This window comes from Pimephales promelas, chromosome 19, assembly GCF_988280905.1.
Source record: "Pimephales promelas chromosome 19, fPimPro1.hap1.1, whole genome shotgun sequence".
In the NCBI taxonomy this organism is placed as follows: Eukaryota; Metazoa; Chordata; class Actinopteri; order Cypriniformes; family Leuciscidae; genus Pimephales; species Pimephales promelas.
Window position 1 is genome coordinate 17,189,698 of NC_142787.1, and position 20,680 is coordinate 17,210,377.

Below are 20,680 nucleotides of genomic sequence, written 5' to 3' on the forward strand. Positions count from 1 at the left end.
TTATTGCTCGGTATCGTCAGGTCTGGAACGGATCCCATGTCAGAGTGATGATGTTGTTGAGTCATTGTTTGCACTTCCGAATGAATAATCTTTGACGGTTTACTCAGTTTGGTTTGGCAGTTACTTGTTTTTTTTTTTTTTTTTTTACATGCCAGAACATAGCTTATAGTATAGTTCACCCCAACATTTTATTTACTCACCTTCATGTTGTTGCAAAACTGTATTTTTTTTTTCCTTGAGTAAAAATGATAATTTCACACAGCTGTTTCCCACATAACTGCAGTTTAGATTAAAGCTTCGGTGGTTAGGAAGATTTTCATTGAATAATTAAAATTCTATTCTGTTCCTTCTAAAAATCCATTGCATGTTTTTGGAAGACTTGATATAGTGCATATATGGACTATTATAGTTTTTTTGTCCTTTTTAGAACGTGACAAACGTGACTATAAAGTACTTAAAAAAGAGAGCTTTTTTTTTCTTTAAAAAAATGGAACGCAAGTAATTCACTGCAATTAGTTGAATGCAAATAATTTAAAGGAATAGTTCACTTCAAAATAATATTTATTTTGGAAATCAATGGGGTAGGCTATCAGTTGTTTGATTTCTGACATTCTTCTAAATAATTTCCTTTGTGTTCAGCAGAAGAGAGAAATTCATACAGGTTTGAAACAACTTCATGGTGAGTAAATTATGACAGAATTATCATTTTTAAGTGAACTATTCCTTTAATGACAACACCTTGTAACAAGCTGTCAAAGAAACTCTGAAATTAGAAGTCATGAGCAGATTAATGGAGTAATGTTGAATTGTAGAAATTTGAGGAAAGCGTTGCAACCAGGAATGAATCCTCGGTCTTGCAGAAACATGATTTCACAACCACAAATGCTGATATTTGTCTGCAGGGGAAGATGTTAGAGAGCTAGTCTGACTGGTTTCACCGTTTAACAGTTGTTAATCTAAGGTGTTGTGTTATTCCATCAACAATAACAATTGTTGATGTGTATCTATACTAACGAAGTGTATTTTAGGCTCTGTGCACGTGCTACTCTTTTCTTTGTGTTTTGAATCTCTTTTAGGCAGTTTATAATAGCATGATTTATATCAAATTCAGATGAGACTGATTCATAATGCAACTCACACATTATAGTACCTCTTCATTGATATAGTGTAACAAATCAAATATTAAATTACATTAAAATCAAACAATTAACTGGAAACTAACTACAATTGAAGTGAATATTTTCTCTTTAAATGATAGTTCACCCAAAAATTACAATTGTGTCACAATACTCACTTACATTAATCACATTGCATTATCGTCTTATAAGCCTCATTGATGTAGCCTAATATGTTTCTGCGATGTTTTAAGTTTTAATTTTTTTTTTCAATTTAATTTCAATATTGTGATTAATTAATTAAACTACGTTTTACTTGAATTAATCGGCTACCAGCTTTCAATCGCTCTGAATGAGCCGCGGCACGGCTGCAGATTACACAAAAAAATTCTGTAATTGTAGCGCCTCTTAGCGGCAAAAGGCAGCAAAACACCCCAAATTTTACCGCCGCGGCAGAACTGCGGCGGTAAAAAACTCATTCTGGTTGTCTACCTATTGTAGATGCTGTTCTAAATCTGTATGACGATTTGATTCTTTGATTCACAAAATTCGAGCAATTTTGGATGTCCAATGTTTTGGACCCCATAGACTTTCATTGTATGGGGGAAAAACATTCTCTAGAAATATCTTCTTTTGCATTCTGCGGAAGAAAGAAAAGTTTGGAACAGCAGTAAATGATGACAGAATGGTAATCTTTGGGTGAACTATACTTGTATACTAAACTAATGTGATTCAAACAAACTGTTTGATTTTAATGTAATTTAATATTGAAATTGAAATTTGTTGCGTGAACTATCCCTTTAACAAAAAGGCAATTCAAAAAAGACAAGCCTGTTATTTCAATGACGTAATATTTTATAACAAGTACTGTAGCTAGCTTTTACGAAATCTCTCGGGCCATTTGTCATTAGTAATGTATCATGAGTTTACACTCTCCATGTGATCTGATTATACCTGAATGACGACAGACTACTTTAGAGATTTGCTGTGAATTAGCCTTACGCAGTCATCGCCACCCACCTGGATGACTAGATATGTCCCCAAAGACACAAGTCCATCCCTCAACAGTATCATGATCCTAATCCCTAACATTAGTCTGGATTTGGCTCACGGCTGATCACCTTTCAGGTCTATGTCACCCGCTATACTGAAACACTACACCGCCGCTCACACCTCTGAAGAAGGCGTGGGTTGGATGGTTATGTATCGTGTAGCTGGTGCAGAGTTTCACTGCGGGGGCTGGAGAAAAGAGCAATTGAAAGAACAACACATTGCAGACAAATGTCTGAACACAATAAACTGTCCGAAAAAAAAAGTGTTAATCGACTGTGAAAGTTTTCAGTTTCTGTTTGAGAAACTCTTTGAGAATTGCTTCCTGCTTTTCCACTAAATTCTGGATACTTTCTTAACAGAAGCCCCATTCTAGGAAATCTTTAATTGTGTTTCTTAGGCAGATGTTTGGCATGTGACGACATGCAGTTTATAGATCCCAAACATCCCAAAATGTGAAACTGGATTTGCAGAATTTTGAAGTTTCAACATTTAGTAAAATATACTGGATTACTTTTGCAATTTTGTTCCAGTTAAATTTATTTTTAATAGTTTATAGGAACTTTTTTTTTTCTAAAAAATCAATTTGAAGATTCCTTTCCCTCTTACTTTCTTGTTTCTATCTACAGTGCAATATTTATGTGTCAAATACTTTTGAAGTAAAATATTAGGTTTAATTGCATATAACTTTTTTGATTTTCTTCAAACATACAATTATGTTCACTATACTCTCTAATGCACTCTTGCTGTCATATGATTCACCACCTTGGCTTTTTTTCCACCAAGAAGAACAAGCAAAATACATTTTATTTTATTGCCATGACTACAAGCACCATATCATCTATTTGACTGAACCGATGTTTTACCATCTTCAGTGATAGGTTGAATGGTCATTTTAAATGGAAAATGGTGATTAAGCTATCTCCTGATTGGTGCTGAAACAACCATTTTAATCTCATTGCTCTGCAAAAATTGTCAAACTATGACATACATGACCCCATTCATTTGCATTCTTGCATGCAATCTAATTTATGTGTAAAAAACAGATGCTAGTTCTGACAACATTCTGACAGGTTTGCATTCTATATTCGCATATTCTATATGTATGCGCTTTGTTTCTAATGAACTATATAGTTAATATACATTAGCCCAAGTGTTGTTTAATACAATAATTTAAAGTTGACCTATTATGCCCTTTTACAAATTCTTGATTTTGTTTTTGGGTTCTGCTTGAGTAGGTTTAAAAAAAAAAAAATTCATATACATTCACCTAAAGGATTATTAGGAACACCAGTTCAATTTCTTATTAAAGCAATTATCTAATCAACCAATCACATGGCAGTTGCTTCAATGCATTTAGGGGTGTGGACCTGGTCAAGACAATCTCCTGAACTCCAAACTGAATGTCAGAATGGGAAAGAAAGGTGATTTAAGCAATTTGGAGCGTGGCATGGTAGTTGGTGCCGGACGGGTCTGTCAGAGTATTTCACAATCTGCTCAGTTACTGGGATTTTCACACACAACCATTTCTAGGGTTTACAAAGAATGGTGTGAAAAGGGAAAAACATCCAGTATGCGGCAGTCCTGTGGGTGAAAATGCCTTGTTGATGCTAGAGGTCAGAGGAGAATGGGCCTGATTCAAGCTGATAGAAGAGCAACTTTGACTGAAATAACCACGATGTATGCAGCAAAGCATTTGTGAAGCCACAACTCGCACACCTTGAAGACCCCACAGGGTACCACTCATCTCCACTACAAATAGGAAAAAGAGGCTACAATTTGCTAGAGCACACCAAAATTGAAGAGTGGAAAAATGTTGCCTGGTCCAATGAGTCTCGATTTCTGTTGAGACATTCATATGGTAGAGTCAGACTTTGGTGTAAACAGAATGAGAACATGGATCCATCATGCCTTGTTACCACAGTGCAGGCTGGTGGTGGTGGTGGTGTAATGATGTGTAGTGATGTTTTCTTGGCACACTTTAGGCCCCAATAGTGGCAATTGGGCACCATTTAAATGCCACGGCCTACCTGAGCATTGTTTCTGACCTTCATCCTCTGATGGCTACTTCCAGCAGGATAACGCACCATGTCACAAAGCTTAAATCATTTCAAAATGGTTTCTTGAACATAACAATGAGTTCACTGTACTAAAATGACCCCCAAAGTCACATGTGGCACAAGAGCTTCATGCCTTGGATGTGCATCCCACAAATCTCCATCAACTGCAAAATGCTATATCCCATCAATATGGGCCAATATTTCTAAAGAATGCTTTCAGCACCTTATTGGATCAATGCCACATAGAATTAAGGCAGTTCTGAAGGCGAAAGTGGGTCAAAGGTTAAAGTGGCCTCTCTTAACAGTCTGTCAGTAACACTCTCTATTTAGTTCCTGTCTCTATGGACCCCCTCCTTCCAAAAAGAGCAGTGTGGTCTGATTGGTCAACTGGATCAGTGTGTTGTGATTGGTCTACTGCTTCGAGCGTGTTTTAGAAATATTATACCCCTTACCATAACCCTTGAAAAAAGACCATTGAAAAAAGAAAAACAGCATCTCTTGGACATGGTGACAACACACTACTAGCTCAACCAGGTCCGGTAGAAAACTCAAGACTACAATCAAGGCGTTTCAGGGAGTTCAGAACTGATATAGAGCTGATATATAACTTTGTAGACCTTTTTCCTGCTCAAACAGCAACATTACACACTAAAGAAAGTAGAAAATGTAAAAAAAAAAAAAAAAAAAAAGCATCATAGGTCCTGTTTAATTCCTCGCAATGCAACGTTTAAATGTAAAACCTTCTGTACATACATGATGGGGTAAAATTAGGTCAGGTAATCCTCCTAGATCTTTTCATAGCTTTAACCTGAGAACATTAATTCCTAATGCCAGCAAGACCTCTCAGAGGTCTATCTATGGAATTATAGGGAACAGAAATGGAATACAAGAGTCGGGGTGGGTGAGAGCACGGGCTGCTAGATAATCTTTAGATACGTTTAGATACTTGACAACAAGCCCATGCTTGCTAGTGTTCGCCCGGCTTAGCGGCTTACCCCCACTTGGAAGTTATGTAAGATAGCTGTAAACAGTAGGAAGGCAATCTTCTAATGCCAATTATCAGATCAAACGGAACATTCTTAAAATCAAAGCGTTAGACAGTGGATAGTGCCAACAGGAACATATACGACAAATGTGTGGCGGGAAACTATTGCTAGATGTAGATGATTATATTCTTACTTGCTGTCAGCACAGGCACCACAGTGTCTGAATTCTCATTGTACGTGATTAAGAAGTAACAAGCCAGTGATTGTCAGTTCCTTTTCTGCAACAGTTCAGAGTGCACCATTTGTTTGCCTATAGACAAGCATTCAGCACATATACAAGTCAATAAATCAATGCAAGATCAATGCTTCTGGTTGTCACCTTTTGCTGCTCGTCATCTTTGGAAAGGTCTTGCTATGCTTCTACCTGTCTGTTTTGATGTTCATTTCTTGGCATAAATGCATTGAAATAATGTGTTATGATTGAAGACCAACAATAATTTTCTTTTTGATGACATAATAAATGGCATATACACATCACAGTAAGACATGTACTTCTGTGCTATATATGTGGTTGTGATACTGGATTAAACTCATCCCAGGAATCTGTTTTGAAGATTAAAGGGTCAGCAATCCGCACACCTTTATATCTTTACTGACTAATTGCCAATTAGTTAGGTTAATACACAACAAACCAATTAGATGACAGTTTAGAGGCAGTGTATTAAAAGTGCTAGTATTTTTGTGTGTTCCGAATTTAGCAATTATTTCATTGGTTAAAACTCATCTTTGATCATCAACATGACATAATGACATATTTCCTGTGAAAATAATTTCTCTACACCTTTGCTTAATTTAGTATACACAGTAAATATGCAAATTAGTCCTCGCCTCCACTCAATCAGTTTTTAAGTGTTTTTTTTTTTTGTCTTTGTTGTTGTTACTAATATATACTTTAACAAAAAAAAGGAAAGCAAACATGATGGCTTACGGGCATCTGATGATCTTCTATGTTATACGATTTGTATGACTTATCACTAGGTGGCAGTAGTCAAGCTTAAAAAGTAAGGAAAGTGAAGTAGTAGTACAACCAGCAAATTCCAAATGGAATTGGACCTTCCACAGGTCCGTTAGATTTTACAGGCATGGGCTCTGACGATAGCCTTGCTAACGCCAATTCTCGTTGAGACTTGGGTCTGAGAACCACATGTTAATTTTCTCGTATTCGAGGCGTGGTTTACGAATATCCGGCGCCGTTAATTGGGTGCTAAGAATGTCTATCAAATGCGCCTGTACGTAGCTCATAGCCAATCGTTTCAATTAGAAAAACACAAGTATTAAGTACAGTTTAACATAGATATTGAAGTTGTTATTTGCGCTTGTACTTCACAAGTTTAAAAATTGTAAAAATTTAATTTAATGACTGAAGTGTCAACAACTTTAATCGGGTACGTGAGCACAGCTGAAACTTAAGCTACTAAAGCGGTAGCTGTATATTGATATTGAAAAGCAACACAACTTAGTGGCACTGTAACAACCACAGTAGGTAGTCTACAGGCAAAACAGACATTTTAAAATGGTAAATGGACATTTGCTCCCTTTTGGGACCGGCCTCTAGTGGATTTTCGATGTATTGCAGTTTTTCGCTTTTCCGGGTAGGCTTCATTTTTCAGATTAGAATGTTGCCGCTTGCTCGGGACACATCTGAACGGCAGATATTCCAAGGTTGACCGCCTCCTGTACCTGGTCCTCCATTAGGGCGATTAATGGCGAGGCAACAATAACGACTGGGATCTCGCGAAGTTTGACGCCAAAAGCGGCGTTAAAAAATAAACTTGTATTTAAACTACTTCGAATAATATCTAAGGCTGCATCAAAAGGTAGCTTCGCGTCTGCTGCCATGTTGAATCCATAGAAATAAACAAACTGCTTTGTTATGTCGAATAGATGTCGTCATCGTCTTGGTGCTCCCTCCTCGTTCTGTGATTGGTTTCCTAAATGAGGCGAAAATCTGGTCACCATACTGCCTTTCAGCTTGAATAAAAACACACTGAGGGAAGGCAGCATGGGGAAACCCAGACTACTCTGACGACATCCCAAATGGCCATTTATGTTCATAATTTAGGGCCAGGTTTGTATTACTGCGGGGAACCCTCCAGAACGTGGTTGTGAATGGGCAGGTTTTGAATAGCAATTGGGTTGGCAAACCTGGCAACCCTGGTAACTTGTTTTTGGCACTTTGAAACGGGCGGTTTCAAACCGCGTTTTTTGAGTCTGCAGTTTTAAGGAGAAAATACTCTGAAATGGTGTTGACTGATACATTTGCTCATAGTTTGTTTTAAAATACACTACATAGACATGTTAACAGCATTAAAAACTTGATTTAATAATTGAGTAGAGTGTCAATAGTACTTGATATAATTGAGCACCAAATCAGCACATAAGATCCCAAGCCGTTGCAATTTTTCAGCAATAAAAAAACAACAACAATCCAGCGTCCTCCTTCAATCGACAGTTGGACCTGGTCTTTCTGTTTATGATGATATAATCTCTTACGTAATCAGATATGAAGAAAATGCCAGCTGGAGAAGCTTTTTTTCTTTCTTTTTTTTAATCTGTGGTGCCACCCAGTTCACCGGGGGAAATAAAAGTTCTCATTTGCTATCTGTCATGTTTATGTCTATCTCAAATCTGCTGTCCTAATATCATGCTTTCCATGTGCTTAGTGCTTATTTTTGTCATCAGATTAATGGTAAACTGAAGATTGAGCCGATTCCGGAGGAGTCAGATGCCAAATGTATTTGCATATTATAAAAAGCTGACAGAAACTGATACGTTAGTTGAAAAAAAAAGAACCTGCATGCCAAAGCAGAAAATACACACTGTGATTGATTAGCTTGTGTTGTCAAGCTAATGGCTAAATGCTTAGGAAAATTCTCTGGTAACAAGTTTCCAGAGAATTGTCTTAATCATGTTTGTTTGCCAGTATGAGTCAGGACTTCTTGTCTACTTTATTTGAGAATTATTAGTATGAGCACTGGGAATCAATTGGAAAGATGAGCAATAGATTTGGACTTTAGAGAGCTCAGTTACATGCACAGGCAAACTTTGAGGTCTTTGCAAGTTGATTCAAAGCCGTAGGTTAGGTAACATACTTCAGAAGTTCTGAATAGTTTTTCCTGACAAAAATACCACATTTCTCCACAACCTAAATTGCACTGTCTGAACTTTTTGCATTATTGCTCAGGTATTTTGCTCAAAGCCTTGGCCCATAACTCATTATGCACATTGGACCTATACAGACAATTAGTGGTCAAATTGTGGGTTTCCTTAAAGAATAATAAACGATTAGACGTATGTGTTTTAGTGATTCAAAGTAGGCAACCACCCATGTTTGGTATACATTTAAACACTTTAGACCCCCTTAATTCAAACTCAACACACTGTTGTTTCACTATTTGCACCTGTATGACTTGGCACTAAATAACATTAGTGCTAAAAATGATCAGTGATTTACTAAAATCATTAGACTTACTTGTTGCTTGTGTGTCTTGGCTGCTCAGGTTGCTCATGAATATTCATTAGAGATTTTCAACCTTTTGTTCTCTGACCTTTCCTTTTTTTGTCCTGCTGCTCTTGTTTATTCCTGTTTCCATTCCAGTTTCTTTGTTTGTACCAAAGCAAAAGGGAAAAAAAGATTAATTGAATATATATAAATAATCAAAACTCAGGTACAGAATGACGGTCAGGGCACTCAAGGAACTGAAGGAACTAAATACAAATGTACAGGACAGGTGACAGATGATAAAGACAATGGTGGATGATTGAGGGAGTGAGTTCATGTGTGGAGACGAGAAGGATTCTGGGTAGTGTAGTGAAGACTGATGCTGTGTCCGAAATCTCCACTCAAACCACTACTCCCTACCCCCTATGTTGGGGGTAGAGAGCAGAGCACTATATAGTGAGATCATACTCGATCATCTCTCGGCGCCGTTGATTACATCATCTGTCAGCTGGTGCCGAGCCGGCCCTGGGCTAAATAGATTTTTAAAAATAAATAAATTACATTATATTGAGCTTATTTCTCCAAAATTTAAAAACTAAAAGTGATTTCTGGCAGTTTTTGTTATAATGCGCGACTCCACACATAACTTATTTTTACGATCGGCGCAATGCATGATGGTATGTAGGGCTTAGGTTAGTGACCATCGGTTGTACACTACTTTTCAAAATGCATTCTGGGATACATTGAGTGGACTATATAGGGTATAATAATCATCACTATACATTCGGACAGCACTACAAAATGGCGAGCTCACTATATAGTATAAAGTTTTTTGCATATGCACATGCATATACTGTATATATTTAAGAAAAAATGTGTTCTTAATATATCAAATATTTATATTTATACATAATATTAATTGTGTATAAATGTATATAAATTATATACATGGAAATATTTCTTAAATACATACATGCATGTGTGTGTATTTATATATACAAAATAATTATACACACTACACACACATATATTATGCAAACACAAACTTTTATTTTGGATTAAACTTAAACTTTTATTTCGTTGCCCAGCCCTAATATATATATATATATATATATATATATATATATATATATATATATATATATATTCATTTATAAACTTAGAACCTGGAGCTGATAAAAGAGCTGATAAAAAATGTAATCATATTCCTTATTTAAGTTTAATATCTTGCATTAGCTTAACATTAGACTATTTGTTTTGCTGTGTGTGTCTTTTTTGATGAAAATTCAAGTTGAAAATAGTAAAGTAGAACTTTAGACCTTTTATTGGAGGCATGGATCTGTCTGCCTATTTTATGAGTTGAGCAATTCTTACTGGAAGGTTTCATATATGCCAATATAAGTCTTTTCTTCCATTGTCCTTTGCATGTAAAATGTAGAAAGTGGCAGTTTGATGACCGCTATATTTTTAATTGGTAGTCAATTGGTTGCAAAACCTCATAAAATATAGATAGTACCTTATTTGTTGTAACAATGAGTTGAACTGATCTTGCTCCTGTTCTCTAATGATAAGAAGCACTGAAGGAACTAATGATTGAGAAAGTGTTGAAAGATGTATTGAGCCTAGGGGGGAGGTTAAAAAAAATATACAGTAAGTCAATGATTTTGCATTCGCACGCAAAATGTTTTCCCCCTCAAGAAACTTTGCGTTTAAGTTTCTCAGGGGAGCGAACATTGTTCCAAGAAAAAATATTTAAATAATGAAATCCAATCTGATCAAACAAACAATTTAAGAGCAAATGCTAATGCAAAAAAATAATTTATGTTATTTTATTTTAATGTGAACTTTTACTGCTTTTTCTTCATGGATCATATTCAAAATATCATAGAGGCATATTCGATTGCTCTGGTTTGTAAGCAGTAGATATTTTCAGGTGACAGGTGACAAAGAACGTTTTCCAAATAAATATGTCTTTGTTTTGTCCAATGTCTGTTTCATTGGAATGGTCCCACATTAACATAATCTCATGTTTATACTGTAAACACAGAAGGCTAACACGTGAGAATCAATTACACTTATGGCAGCTGCTCTCCTCAACAACCTGTATTTCTGTCTTTCATTTTTGTCACATTTATATTTGTAAGATGTATTTATTATAAACATCTTTCACAGTATTTCCCCCATCTATTAAAGAATTATCTGGGCTCTTTATGCCAATGGAAATCATAAAGATCTAATATCCCGCTTTTTCTCTTATCTCTCATGACAGATCTGAGGGGTTTAGAAGCCATCAGGGACAATGAGGAACTCTGGGGCCGTGCTGATTTTGACCTTTATTACCAATTTAATATCACAAGCAGCAGGTGAGCAGTGTTATTGCTTATGAACCTAGCAGTTCAACTTGACTAACTTTATCTTTACACATACACTATCATTCAAATGTTTGGGGTCAGTTAGATTTAGTAAAGAAGTGAATGCAAAACATGATGAGAGTGACACAAAACATGAAAATTAAAGTGAATTTTTATATAAAGGCTTTTATTTTTAGATTTTTTTTATTTTATTTTTTTTAATCGGTTTTCACAAAAAAATATTAAATTGTTTTCAACATTGATAATTGCACGGAATATTTTTGAGCACCAAATCAGTCTTCAGTGGCACATGATCCTTCAGAAATTATTCTAATATGCTGAAGCGCTTAAAAGTATACCATTTTTGTTTGTATATTCGTGAACAGTGTATCATAGGCCTTATTAATGCAATGCAAAGCAAACAAATTAGAGTAAATCCTTTTCACAATGAATTGAATATGATTTCATTTACATACAAATATCATATCATTTCATTTACATACAAAAAATATCTATTTTACATTATGTAAATGGATGAAATGGAAGTTGAGATTTTAGACTTTTCTTCCCTATTGTGACGTGTATTAGAAGGAAGTGGCTTCTTGAACAAGAAAAAATGTTGGGCTGGACTTGATTTGGTCCGTCGATTCATTGGATGATTGTCGTTAGCGATGTCACGTGAGTGACAGTTTGTCCCGCCTTCGCTTTATCAGAAAAAATAAGATTACAAGTGCACATTAATTCAAAAATAAATCAAAAAATACTATATTCCATAAAAATAATAGCTATCAATCTTGATATCATGGTGACTTAAATGTGTCGTGGAAGACTAATTCGCCACTGGTTTCTTCAAAATTTTCATATCCCAAAGCGCCATATAAGACGCTTTTGCAAAAGCGTAAATATCCAACGCACATGGCACCCTTTAACGTGAAATGAGACGCAGATATATTTGGGCAGAAGGCGCCCCCTAGTGGTCTAACCCTTACCCTACACCATACCTAAACTTAACCATTAACCGAAGCGTCTCATTTGACGTTAAAGGGTGCCATGTGCGTTGGATATTTACGCTTTTGCAAAAGCGTCCTATATGGCGCTTTGGGATGAGAACGTGTTGGGGGTTTTATAATGGGGTTCTTCAATTTATGAGTAAAATAAAGCCTGTGGGATACATAACTTGACTGTACTTTGAAGTTTTGTCCTACAACTTAAATTACGCACACACCCATAGCAAAAAGCAATTTTTGAAAACATATGTTTTTTTAAAAAAAGTAACCAGAAAAGCTTGGGGTGTGAGTGTGTGCAGTGTAACACTGTAGCACAAAATGTCATAGTAGCCTGTCGTCAAGTTATGTTTACCACAGACTTTATTTTACTCATAAATTGAAAAAAAAAAAACGTTGTAAAAACCTACAGAGAAATCTTGAAGGAACCAGTGGGCGAATTAGACTTCCGGATTCTCTATGCAGTCTAAATGAGCACGATATATATCCGCAGGTGTCAGTTCCCCAGGCAAACCCAGACTCACAAGCTGTCGCTCTCCAGAGAAGGAGACCTTCACCTGCTGGTGGGAGCCTGGAGATGACGGGGGTCTGCCAACCACCTACGCCCTCTACTACCGTCTAGAAAAGTCAGACTCTATTCTTTTTCCTTTTCTAGAGCCAACAAAGCATTTCCTTTCTAGCTTCAGTGTTTAATGAGCATCTTTTCTTTGTCTTGCCCTTTCCTCTCCAGTAATGAGTGTTTTAAAGTAGATGTTCTCTGCCATGTGTTTATTTGTCTGTTTCTGAGCTCAAACAGGAACTAATCCGAAAGATATACATGACTTGCTTTCAGCCAACACAAACGTGCCCACACACCCTGCCAAATATAATTTACTCCGATTTTCACCAGAGCAGATCCATGAAGTGTTATGCCAACATTATGGCTTTGAGATTCGCCAAGAACTGTAAACAAACAGATCAAACCTACAGTAATACCGTGTAATGCCACACCAAGAGGAGTTCAGAGAATTTATGTTCGTACAGTTCTCATGTGAAGAATGTGCTGAGTTATAATATTCCAAGGGTGCAGTATGAAATTAGCTTGTAATGTTGTTTGGATACATTTACAAAATGTTTCATACACCCCTGCAGGGAAGATGAACTGTCAATATTTTTGGTCCATTTTCCCAGAAAGACTGTACATTCACTGTAAAAAAAAAAAAAAAGGTTTATTTAGTCAACTTTAAGGAGTAAAGTACACTAAACTACTGTAGTTTTGGGGTTGGTAATATTGTTTTTATGTTATTGAATTTACAGTAGTCTCTAATGCTCACTGCTTTTATTGAATCAAAAATACATTACAACTGTAATATTGTGAAATATTACTACAGTTTAAAATAACTTTGTTTTTAATTTTCAAATGTAATTTACTCCTATGATGTCAAAACTGAATTATCTGCATCATTACTCCAGCCCAGCAAACACAGAATGTTCCCCTAACGTTCCTGTATGGTTCCTATTTGGTTATTTTTTTGGGAACCAAATAAGAACGTTCTGGGAACGTTCCCTGTAGGTTATTTTTAGGTTTAATTTTATAACCTAAGGAGAACGTACAGGGAACGTTCCCAGAACATTCCCCTAACCTTAAGGGAACATTCTGTTTACGTTAAGAAAACTTTCCTGGGGAACCAATAGTGAACGTTCTGGGAACCAAAAACTATAACGTTCCCAGAACCTAAAATTGTTAAATTGTTTGCTTCATTGTCACATGATCCTTCAGAAATCATGGTAATATGCTGAGTAGCATCTCAACAAACATTTCATATTACCAATTTTGTAAACAGTTGTGCTGCTTCATATTTTTGTAGAAATTGTGATACATTTTAGAAAGTTCAAATGTAGCATTTTTTATTTTGTAATCATGTAAAAGTATGTCACTTTTGATCAATTTTAAAATAAATGATCTCTTAAAAATATATTATTAACCCCAAACTTTTGAATTGTAGTTTAGATTACTTTTAAAGCTAACAGACATGGGCTAAACAATGAGAAACTCATTTTCTTTTTTGGCCCAAACATACATTTTTAAATGAAAAGTATAGTGATGAAGTTTAGTTCATCTTTTGATGGTAACATCATGAGTTTTGAGTATTATGGTTGGCTATCTTTTCGAAATGTTCATCATTTATTCTGGTGTCTGTATCATTTCAGTTGTTAAGTGTAAATCTGTCTGTTGATATCTGTCATGTTCAGCTCCGAGACGGTCTACGAGTGCCCCGATTACAGAACCGCGGGCGAGAACTCGTGTTTCTTCAACAAAAATGACACATCGCTTTGGGTCAACTATAACATCACCGTGGTGGCCACTAACGCCCTGGGGAAGAATATTTCAGAGCCTGTGGAAGTGGACGTGGTCTATATAGGTATGCTTATACTGTATGTTGTTGTCATCATAAGCTGTATCACCCCCCTCCCATTCATTTCTCTTCATCCACCCCTCTCACCTTATGTTCTTTCCTGCATAATGTGTCATTTGTTTGTAATTTCATTTATTAGTGCATATTGGATGTTACAGAGCGCTGTTGCCGATTTTATTGCAGTGGAGTCATCAATGAGAGGAATGTTATTGCTGCCCGTCTGGAATCGCTGTTGCGAAAGAACATTATTCTGTCGTTTGGGTCATAAAATATTACACACAGTTTCTGCCTGTCACATGTTCTCTCCCTTATTAAGCCAAAAGGGTCATTTTTTTTTTTTACCAATCCAATTTATTCGATTGGTTTATTTTTTAGTTCCTGCACAATTTGACATGTCAAGTTCTTTTGATTGGAACAATTCCTTCTTATCATTAACTCATATGTGCAACTATAACTGAGACTAAACTTTAACTGTTTTTTATGCTGAAGGGGCGAAACATTCACAATACGAAGCAAACTTTTCTGTTCTTTCTTTCATCCTTCTTTCAGCACGTTTTCAGGTTTGTGTGCAAAGGTCACTTAGGTTGACCTTATTAGGTGTCAACTAGCTTTTTACCCTCAATCTGGAAGAAACTAGTTTTCTGAATTATTGCTGAATGTACGGAATTTGAAATCAATAGTTCACCCTAGAATGAACATTATGTCATCATTTCAAAATCCTGCATTTGTTACACAAAAATATCAGAGCTGTATGATCAATCAAAGTAAGGGGCTGTCAAACTCCAAAACTGGGTTGTTACTGTATATAAGCAAATGAGATTTAAAAGCTATACAGTAAATGGCAAAATTTTTAGTGAATGATGCGAATCCTAGTCTGTTACTCATACAAAGTGATCTTTAAAAGTCATATAGAACTAGTTTTTTGTCCTAATAGATTGACATACGATATATTAAATTTAGGGCTAAACATGGCAAATTTGCATGACATAAGCCTAGTTCAAAACCAAAAAAGCTCAGATGGGAGTGAAAAATCTACCTAGAGCAACACACATTATCATCTGGTTTAAGATATGCTTTTTTGGGGGGCGTTAAAGCGATACTCCACTTTTTTTTTTTTTTTGAAAATAGGTTCATTTTACCACTCCCCCAGAGTTAAACAGTTGACTTTTACCGTTTTCAAATGCATTCAGCCGATTTTTTGATATTTAGAAGAATATCAGTAACCAGACAGTTTCTGGTCTCATTGACTTCCATAGTATTTTCCTGTCTGGTTACTGATATTCGAAAACGGTAAAACCCAACTGTCTAACTCTGGGGGAGTGGTAAAATGAGCCTATTTCCAAAAAAAGTGGAGTATCCCTTTAAATAATCGCTTAAATACCAGTAAATTGACTAGTGCAAACCTTAGAAAATCACCCTGCATGATTCGTTTGAATATTCTCGTCCCATAAATTTTGCGTCTGAAATGGAAGCTCATGCATGCAATATGGTCAGCCGCAAAAATAACCCTGTCCACACCTTTTCAGCGCTAATTTTTCACTGCGTGTCTTTAGTAAATCCTGACAGTAGTTTTATAACTCCAAATAAGGGTTTGTGCTGGCGCAAGCAGTTTATAAGTCTGGCCCTTTGTTTGACATGCGGGTGAGTAAATGATGACAGAATTTTCATTTTTGAGTGAACTATATATTACACTCACCGGCCACTTTATTAGGTACACCTGTCCAACTGCTCGTTAACACTTAATTTCTAAGCAGCCAATCACATGGCGGCAACTCAGTGCATTTAGGCATGTAGACATGGTCAAGACAATCTCCTGCAGTTCAAACCGAGCATCAGTATGGGGAAGAAAGGTGATTTGAGTGACTTTGAACGTGGCATGATTGTTGGTGCCAGAAGGGCTGGTCTGAGTATTTCAGAAACTGCTAATCTACTGGGATTTTAACGCACAACCATCTCTAGGGTTTACAGAGAATGGTCCGAAAAAGAAAAAAACATCCAGTGAGCGGCAGTTCTGTGGGCGGAAATGCCTTGTTGATGCCAGAGGTCAGAGGAGAATGGCCAGACTGGTTCGAGCTGATAGAAGGGCAACAGTGACTCAAATAACCACCCGTTACAACCAAGGTGGGCAGAAGAGCATCTCTGAACGCACAGTACGTCGAACTTTGAGGCAGATGGGCTACAGCAGCAGAAGACCACACCGGGTGCCACTCCTTTCAGCTAAGAACAGGAAACTGAGGCTACAATTTGCACAAGCTCATCGAAATTGGACAATAGAAGATTGGAAAAACGTTGCCTGGTCTGATGAGTCTCGATTTCTGCTGCGACATTCGGATGGTAGGGTCAGAATTTGGCGTCTACAACATGAAAGCAAGGATCCATCCTGCCTTGTATCAACGGTTCAGGCTGGTGGTGGTGGTGTCATGGTGTGGGAAATATTTTCTTGGCACTCTTTGGGCCCCTTGGTACCAATTGAGCATCGTTGCAACGCCACAGCCTACCTGAGTATTGTTGCTGACCATGTCCATCCCTTTATGACCACAATGTACCCAACTTTTGATGGCTACTTTCAGCAGGATAATGCGCCATGTCATAAAGCTGGAATCATCTCAGACTGGTTTCTTGAACATGACAATGAGTTCGCTGTACTCAAATGGCCTCCACAGTCACCAGATCTCAATCCAATAGAGCATCTTTGGGATGTGGTGGAACGGGAGATTCGCATCATGGATGTGCAGCCGACAAATCTGCGGCAACTGTGTGATGCCATCATGTCAATATGGACCAAACTCCCTGAGGAATGCTTCCAGCACCTTGTTGAATCTATGCCACGAAGAATTGAGGCAGTTCTGAAGGCAAAAGGGGGTCCAACCCGTTACTAGCATGGGGTACCTAATAAAGTGGCCGGTGAGTGTATTCAAAATGCCATGATCTACCATTAAAAAGTTTGGAGTCCGTTTTTAAAAATTTTTTTTATTAATACTTTTATCCAACTGATCAAAAGTGACAGCAAGGATTTTACAGTATTACAAAATATTTCTATTTCAAACGCTGTTCTACTGAACTTTCTGTTCATCGAGGAATCCTAATGAATTGCCTCACGGTTTTATCACACACTCTTAGAAGAAAAGGTTCTATATATTATTTTAAGGGTTCAATAATAACAATAATTTAGGCTTCTTTGTAACCAGGAAAAAGGTTCTATATGGAACCTTTTGGGTTCATTCATTATCATTTGTTTTGTCCTTTCCGGATTAATTATTTCATATTATTGACAAACATCAAGACCCTAAAATGCATTTATGAATTCATGTGAATGATCACAAAATTCAAGATATGGGGGTTAGAAAATGTACAGTATACATTTATATCATTTTATATCGTTAATCAATATCACACAAAGAGTGCCATTTCAGTTTTTCTCCTCCAAAAATCAACATGATTAAAATGTGACATTAAATGTGATATTTTATTACCACAACAGTTACAACTACAAAATGTTGCAGAGTAATGTAATATATGAATGAATAATAGCCTATGATGATCCTTTGTGCCAAAAGGGTACTTTCTTGTCATTATAGAGTAAAGAACCCTATGGTTCATATATAGAACCACAATGAACCCTTTTTTTCTAATGTTTCTGGATCATATTATCACATTAGTAGGTTTACCTCTTGCTTATCCTCTCCTGTCCTCTCTATTTCACCCACAGTTCAACCAAACACTCCAGAGAACGTCACAGCCGTAGTGGTCCATGAAGACCAGGGTCCTTTTGTAAGAGTGACCTGGGAGAAACCACGAACCGCAGACACCCGCTCAGGGTGGATCACGCTCCTTTACCAGCTACGAGTTAAACAAGAAAAAGATAAAGAATGGGAGGTGGGTTGAAAAAATAATTATGTTTGATGATCGATTAGTCTAGATTTATGGACTGGACTATTTAGATTTGCGCCACCTAGAGGAATCAACTAGAATGCAGTTTGCCATCTTCACAACAGTACTTTACACGCTTGTTTTCTTGATATGATGGACTGGTGTTTCCATATGACTTGTTGAATGTGAGCTTTTTAAATATTAACAACTAGGCTAGAAAATAGTTAACGGTTGTTTGTTTGTGACTTTATCCGAGATCTTAAATGAATGGAATGCATTTGGACAGGCAGTGGCTCAACATTAAATAAGCTGTTACTGAAAGCAGTTTAATCATTGACTGTCACTGCCTGGATTTATGTCTTCATTAGTCTGCAGGAACCTGAGGGAGGCTAGATGTGCAGAACAACAGGGACTAGATCAAACCAGATTTTTTTGCTTTTTTTACCCCAAAGGCTGTACTTCAGTAAGACAGAGGCATGAACATAAATGATTGCCTAGTGACAGACTAACCTGAGAGCGAGAATATTGGCTCAATGAACTGAGACAACACATGCAGTTGTCTTGATTTTAAGAGTTAACTGCATAAACATTTAAGAAAATATTTATTTTGATCTGAATTCGACCAACATATTTTGCAATATGCAGAATATTGTATATTCTTTATTTTTAAGGCATTTTATTGATAAATAAATGAAGAAAGTTATTGTTAATAATTAAATATATTTAATATATTTTCATATTGATCTTAAGTGTTCTCTTTATGTGTGTGTAGAAGTATGATGCCGGCATGCAGAAGTACTATAATGTGTTCAGTCTTCACCCTGGTAAAGAATACATGGTGCAGGTGCGATGTAAACCTGATCATGGCTTCTGGAGTGAGTGGACCCAAACCAGCTATGTCAAAATGCCTGACTGTAAGTCTTTTTTCTTTTAAATTTTTAAATTTGGTTATTATACATTTTTGTATAGGTTTTTTTTTTTTTTTTTTTGAGATTTTAATCTTTGAGTGTTTTTGTTTAAAAATGCTGTAGAATATATACGTGTATATATATCAATGTTGGAAGCTGTAATACATTTTATTTGATGAAAGATCCAAAGAACAGCATGTATTTGAAATAGAAATATTTTGTAACTTTATAAATGTCTTTACTAACACTTCAAAGTGACTATCAATTTGATGATATTGCTGAATAAAAAATATATTTTTTTATAATTATTATTATTTTCTTTTCTAAAAGATCTTCCCCCAAACATGTTAATTGTAGTGCATCACTGTTTCCACAAAATTTGTTTTGCAAGCACAACTGTTTTCAACATTGATAATAATAAGAAATGTTCAACTTTGACATCACAGAAATAAATGACATTTTTAAATAGTTATAAAATATTTCATTTAAAATATAAGAATATTTAGCTAAATTCTTGTTTTTACTGTAAAGGCAGCTTTTGTGCGCATAAGAGACTTTTTTTAAAAAACATTAAAAATACTAATTACTCCAAACGTTTGACCCTCTGTCTATATTATTTTTATTTTTATTTATGTTGATATAAAGTTGATTGTTTTCTGCATTATGGAAATATAATACAACTATTACAAATTAAATGCAGCATATCAGCATAACAATTGGAGTTGAAAAGTTATTCACAAACATTATTTTCTAGTTTAACTCACATTTGATAATATTTACCCAATAATATACCCATATCTTGAGTTCTCAAACTGTTCAACTTGCCAGCTGCTAAAAAATAAAAACCTGCACCAGTAATGATGCGAAAAATGGTAACATCTGAAAATATGTGCCCTCTTTTCAGCTTAAACACATGTAAGAGAAACAAAACATTTCTGGTCCAGTAGTTTGAGGTAATCTTGAAGTCTATTAAATGATCATGCAGCACCGCCAGAGAGCCGTTTGAGGACCATATTCTGTGTTTCTATGGTCTCCCGCTGAGCTTGAGAACAAATCTGTTCTCCGGATATGTATCTAACAGAGCAGACAATTCTATAGGGAGTACCAACAGGCTTTCAGTTTCTCCAGGGAGTCGTGACCTCATCTTTACCCGGCTAGCATAACCTCAGCCGCGCATGCTTTTGTGCTGCAGCTCCTGTTGGGCCTCAGTTGCCCTGGAGCTTCCGAGGAAAGTCAGGCCCGGAGGGAGACGCACCTGACTACGGCAAGCATGAAATAGAGCAAAACGAGTCAGAGATCAGCCTGTTTACAGCTCACAGCATTTTCACATACCACACTGGTCTAATTCGTTTATTTTGAGAGTTTTTTTAATAGTATTTTTGGTCATTTTTTTTAATGCCGTGACCCAATTTTTACCCTGTATTTATCCTGTTCTTTT

General features: G+C 36.3%; 1 protein-coding gene across 1 annotated transcript in view; it reads left to right on the forward strand.

Moving 5' to 3' along the window:
• The window catches only part of prlra (prolactin receptor a), a 31,169-nt gene that overhangs the window by 5,297 nt on the left and 5,192 nt on the right, over positions 1–20,680 (forward strand). The window contains exons 2-6 of the mRNA XM_039688324.2: positions 10,983–11,076; positions 12,562–12,694; positions 14,301–14,470; positions 18,174–18,340; positions 19,107–19,248. Of these exons, the coding sequence (XP_039544258.2) occupies positions 11,013–11,076; positions 12,562–12,694; positions 14,301–14,470; positions 18,174–18,340; positions 19,107–19,248 (676 nt within the window). The 5' untranslated portion in view covers positions 10,983–11,012. The remainder of the gene's footprint in view (positions 1–10,982; positions 11,077–12,561; positions 12,695–14,300; positions 14,471–18,173; positions 18,341–19,106; positions 19,249–20,680) is intronic.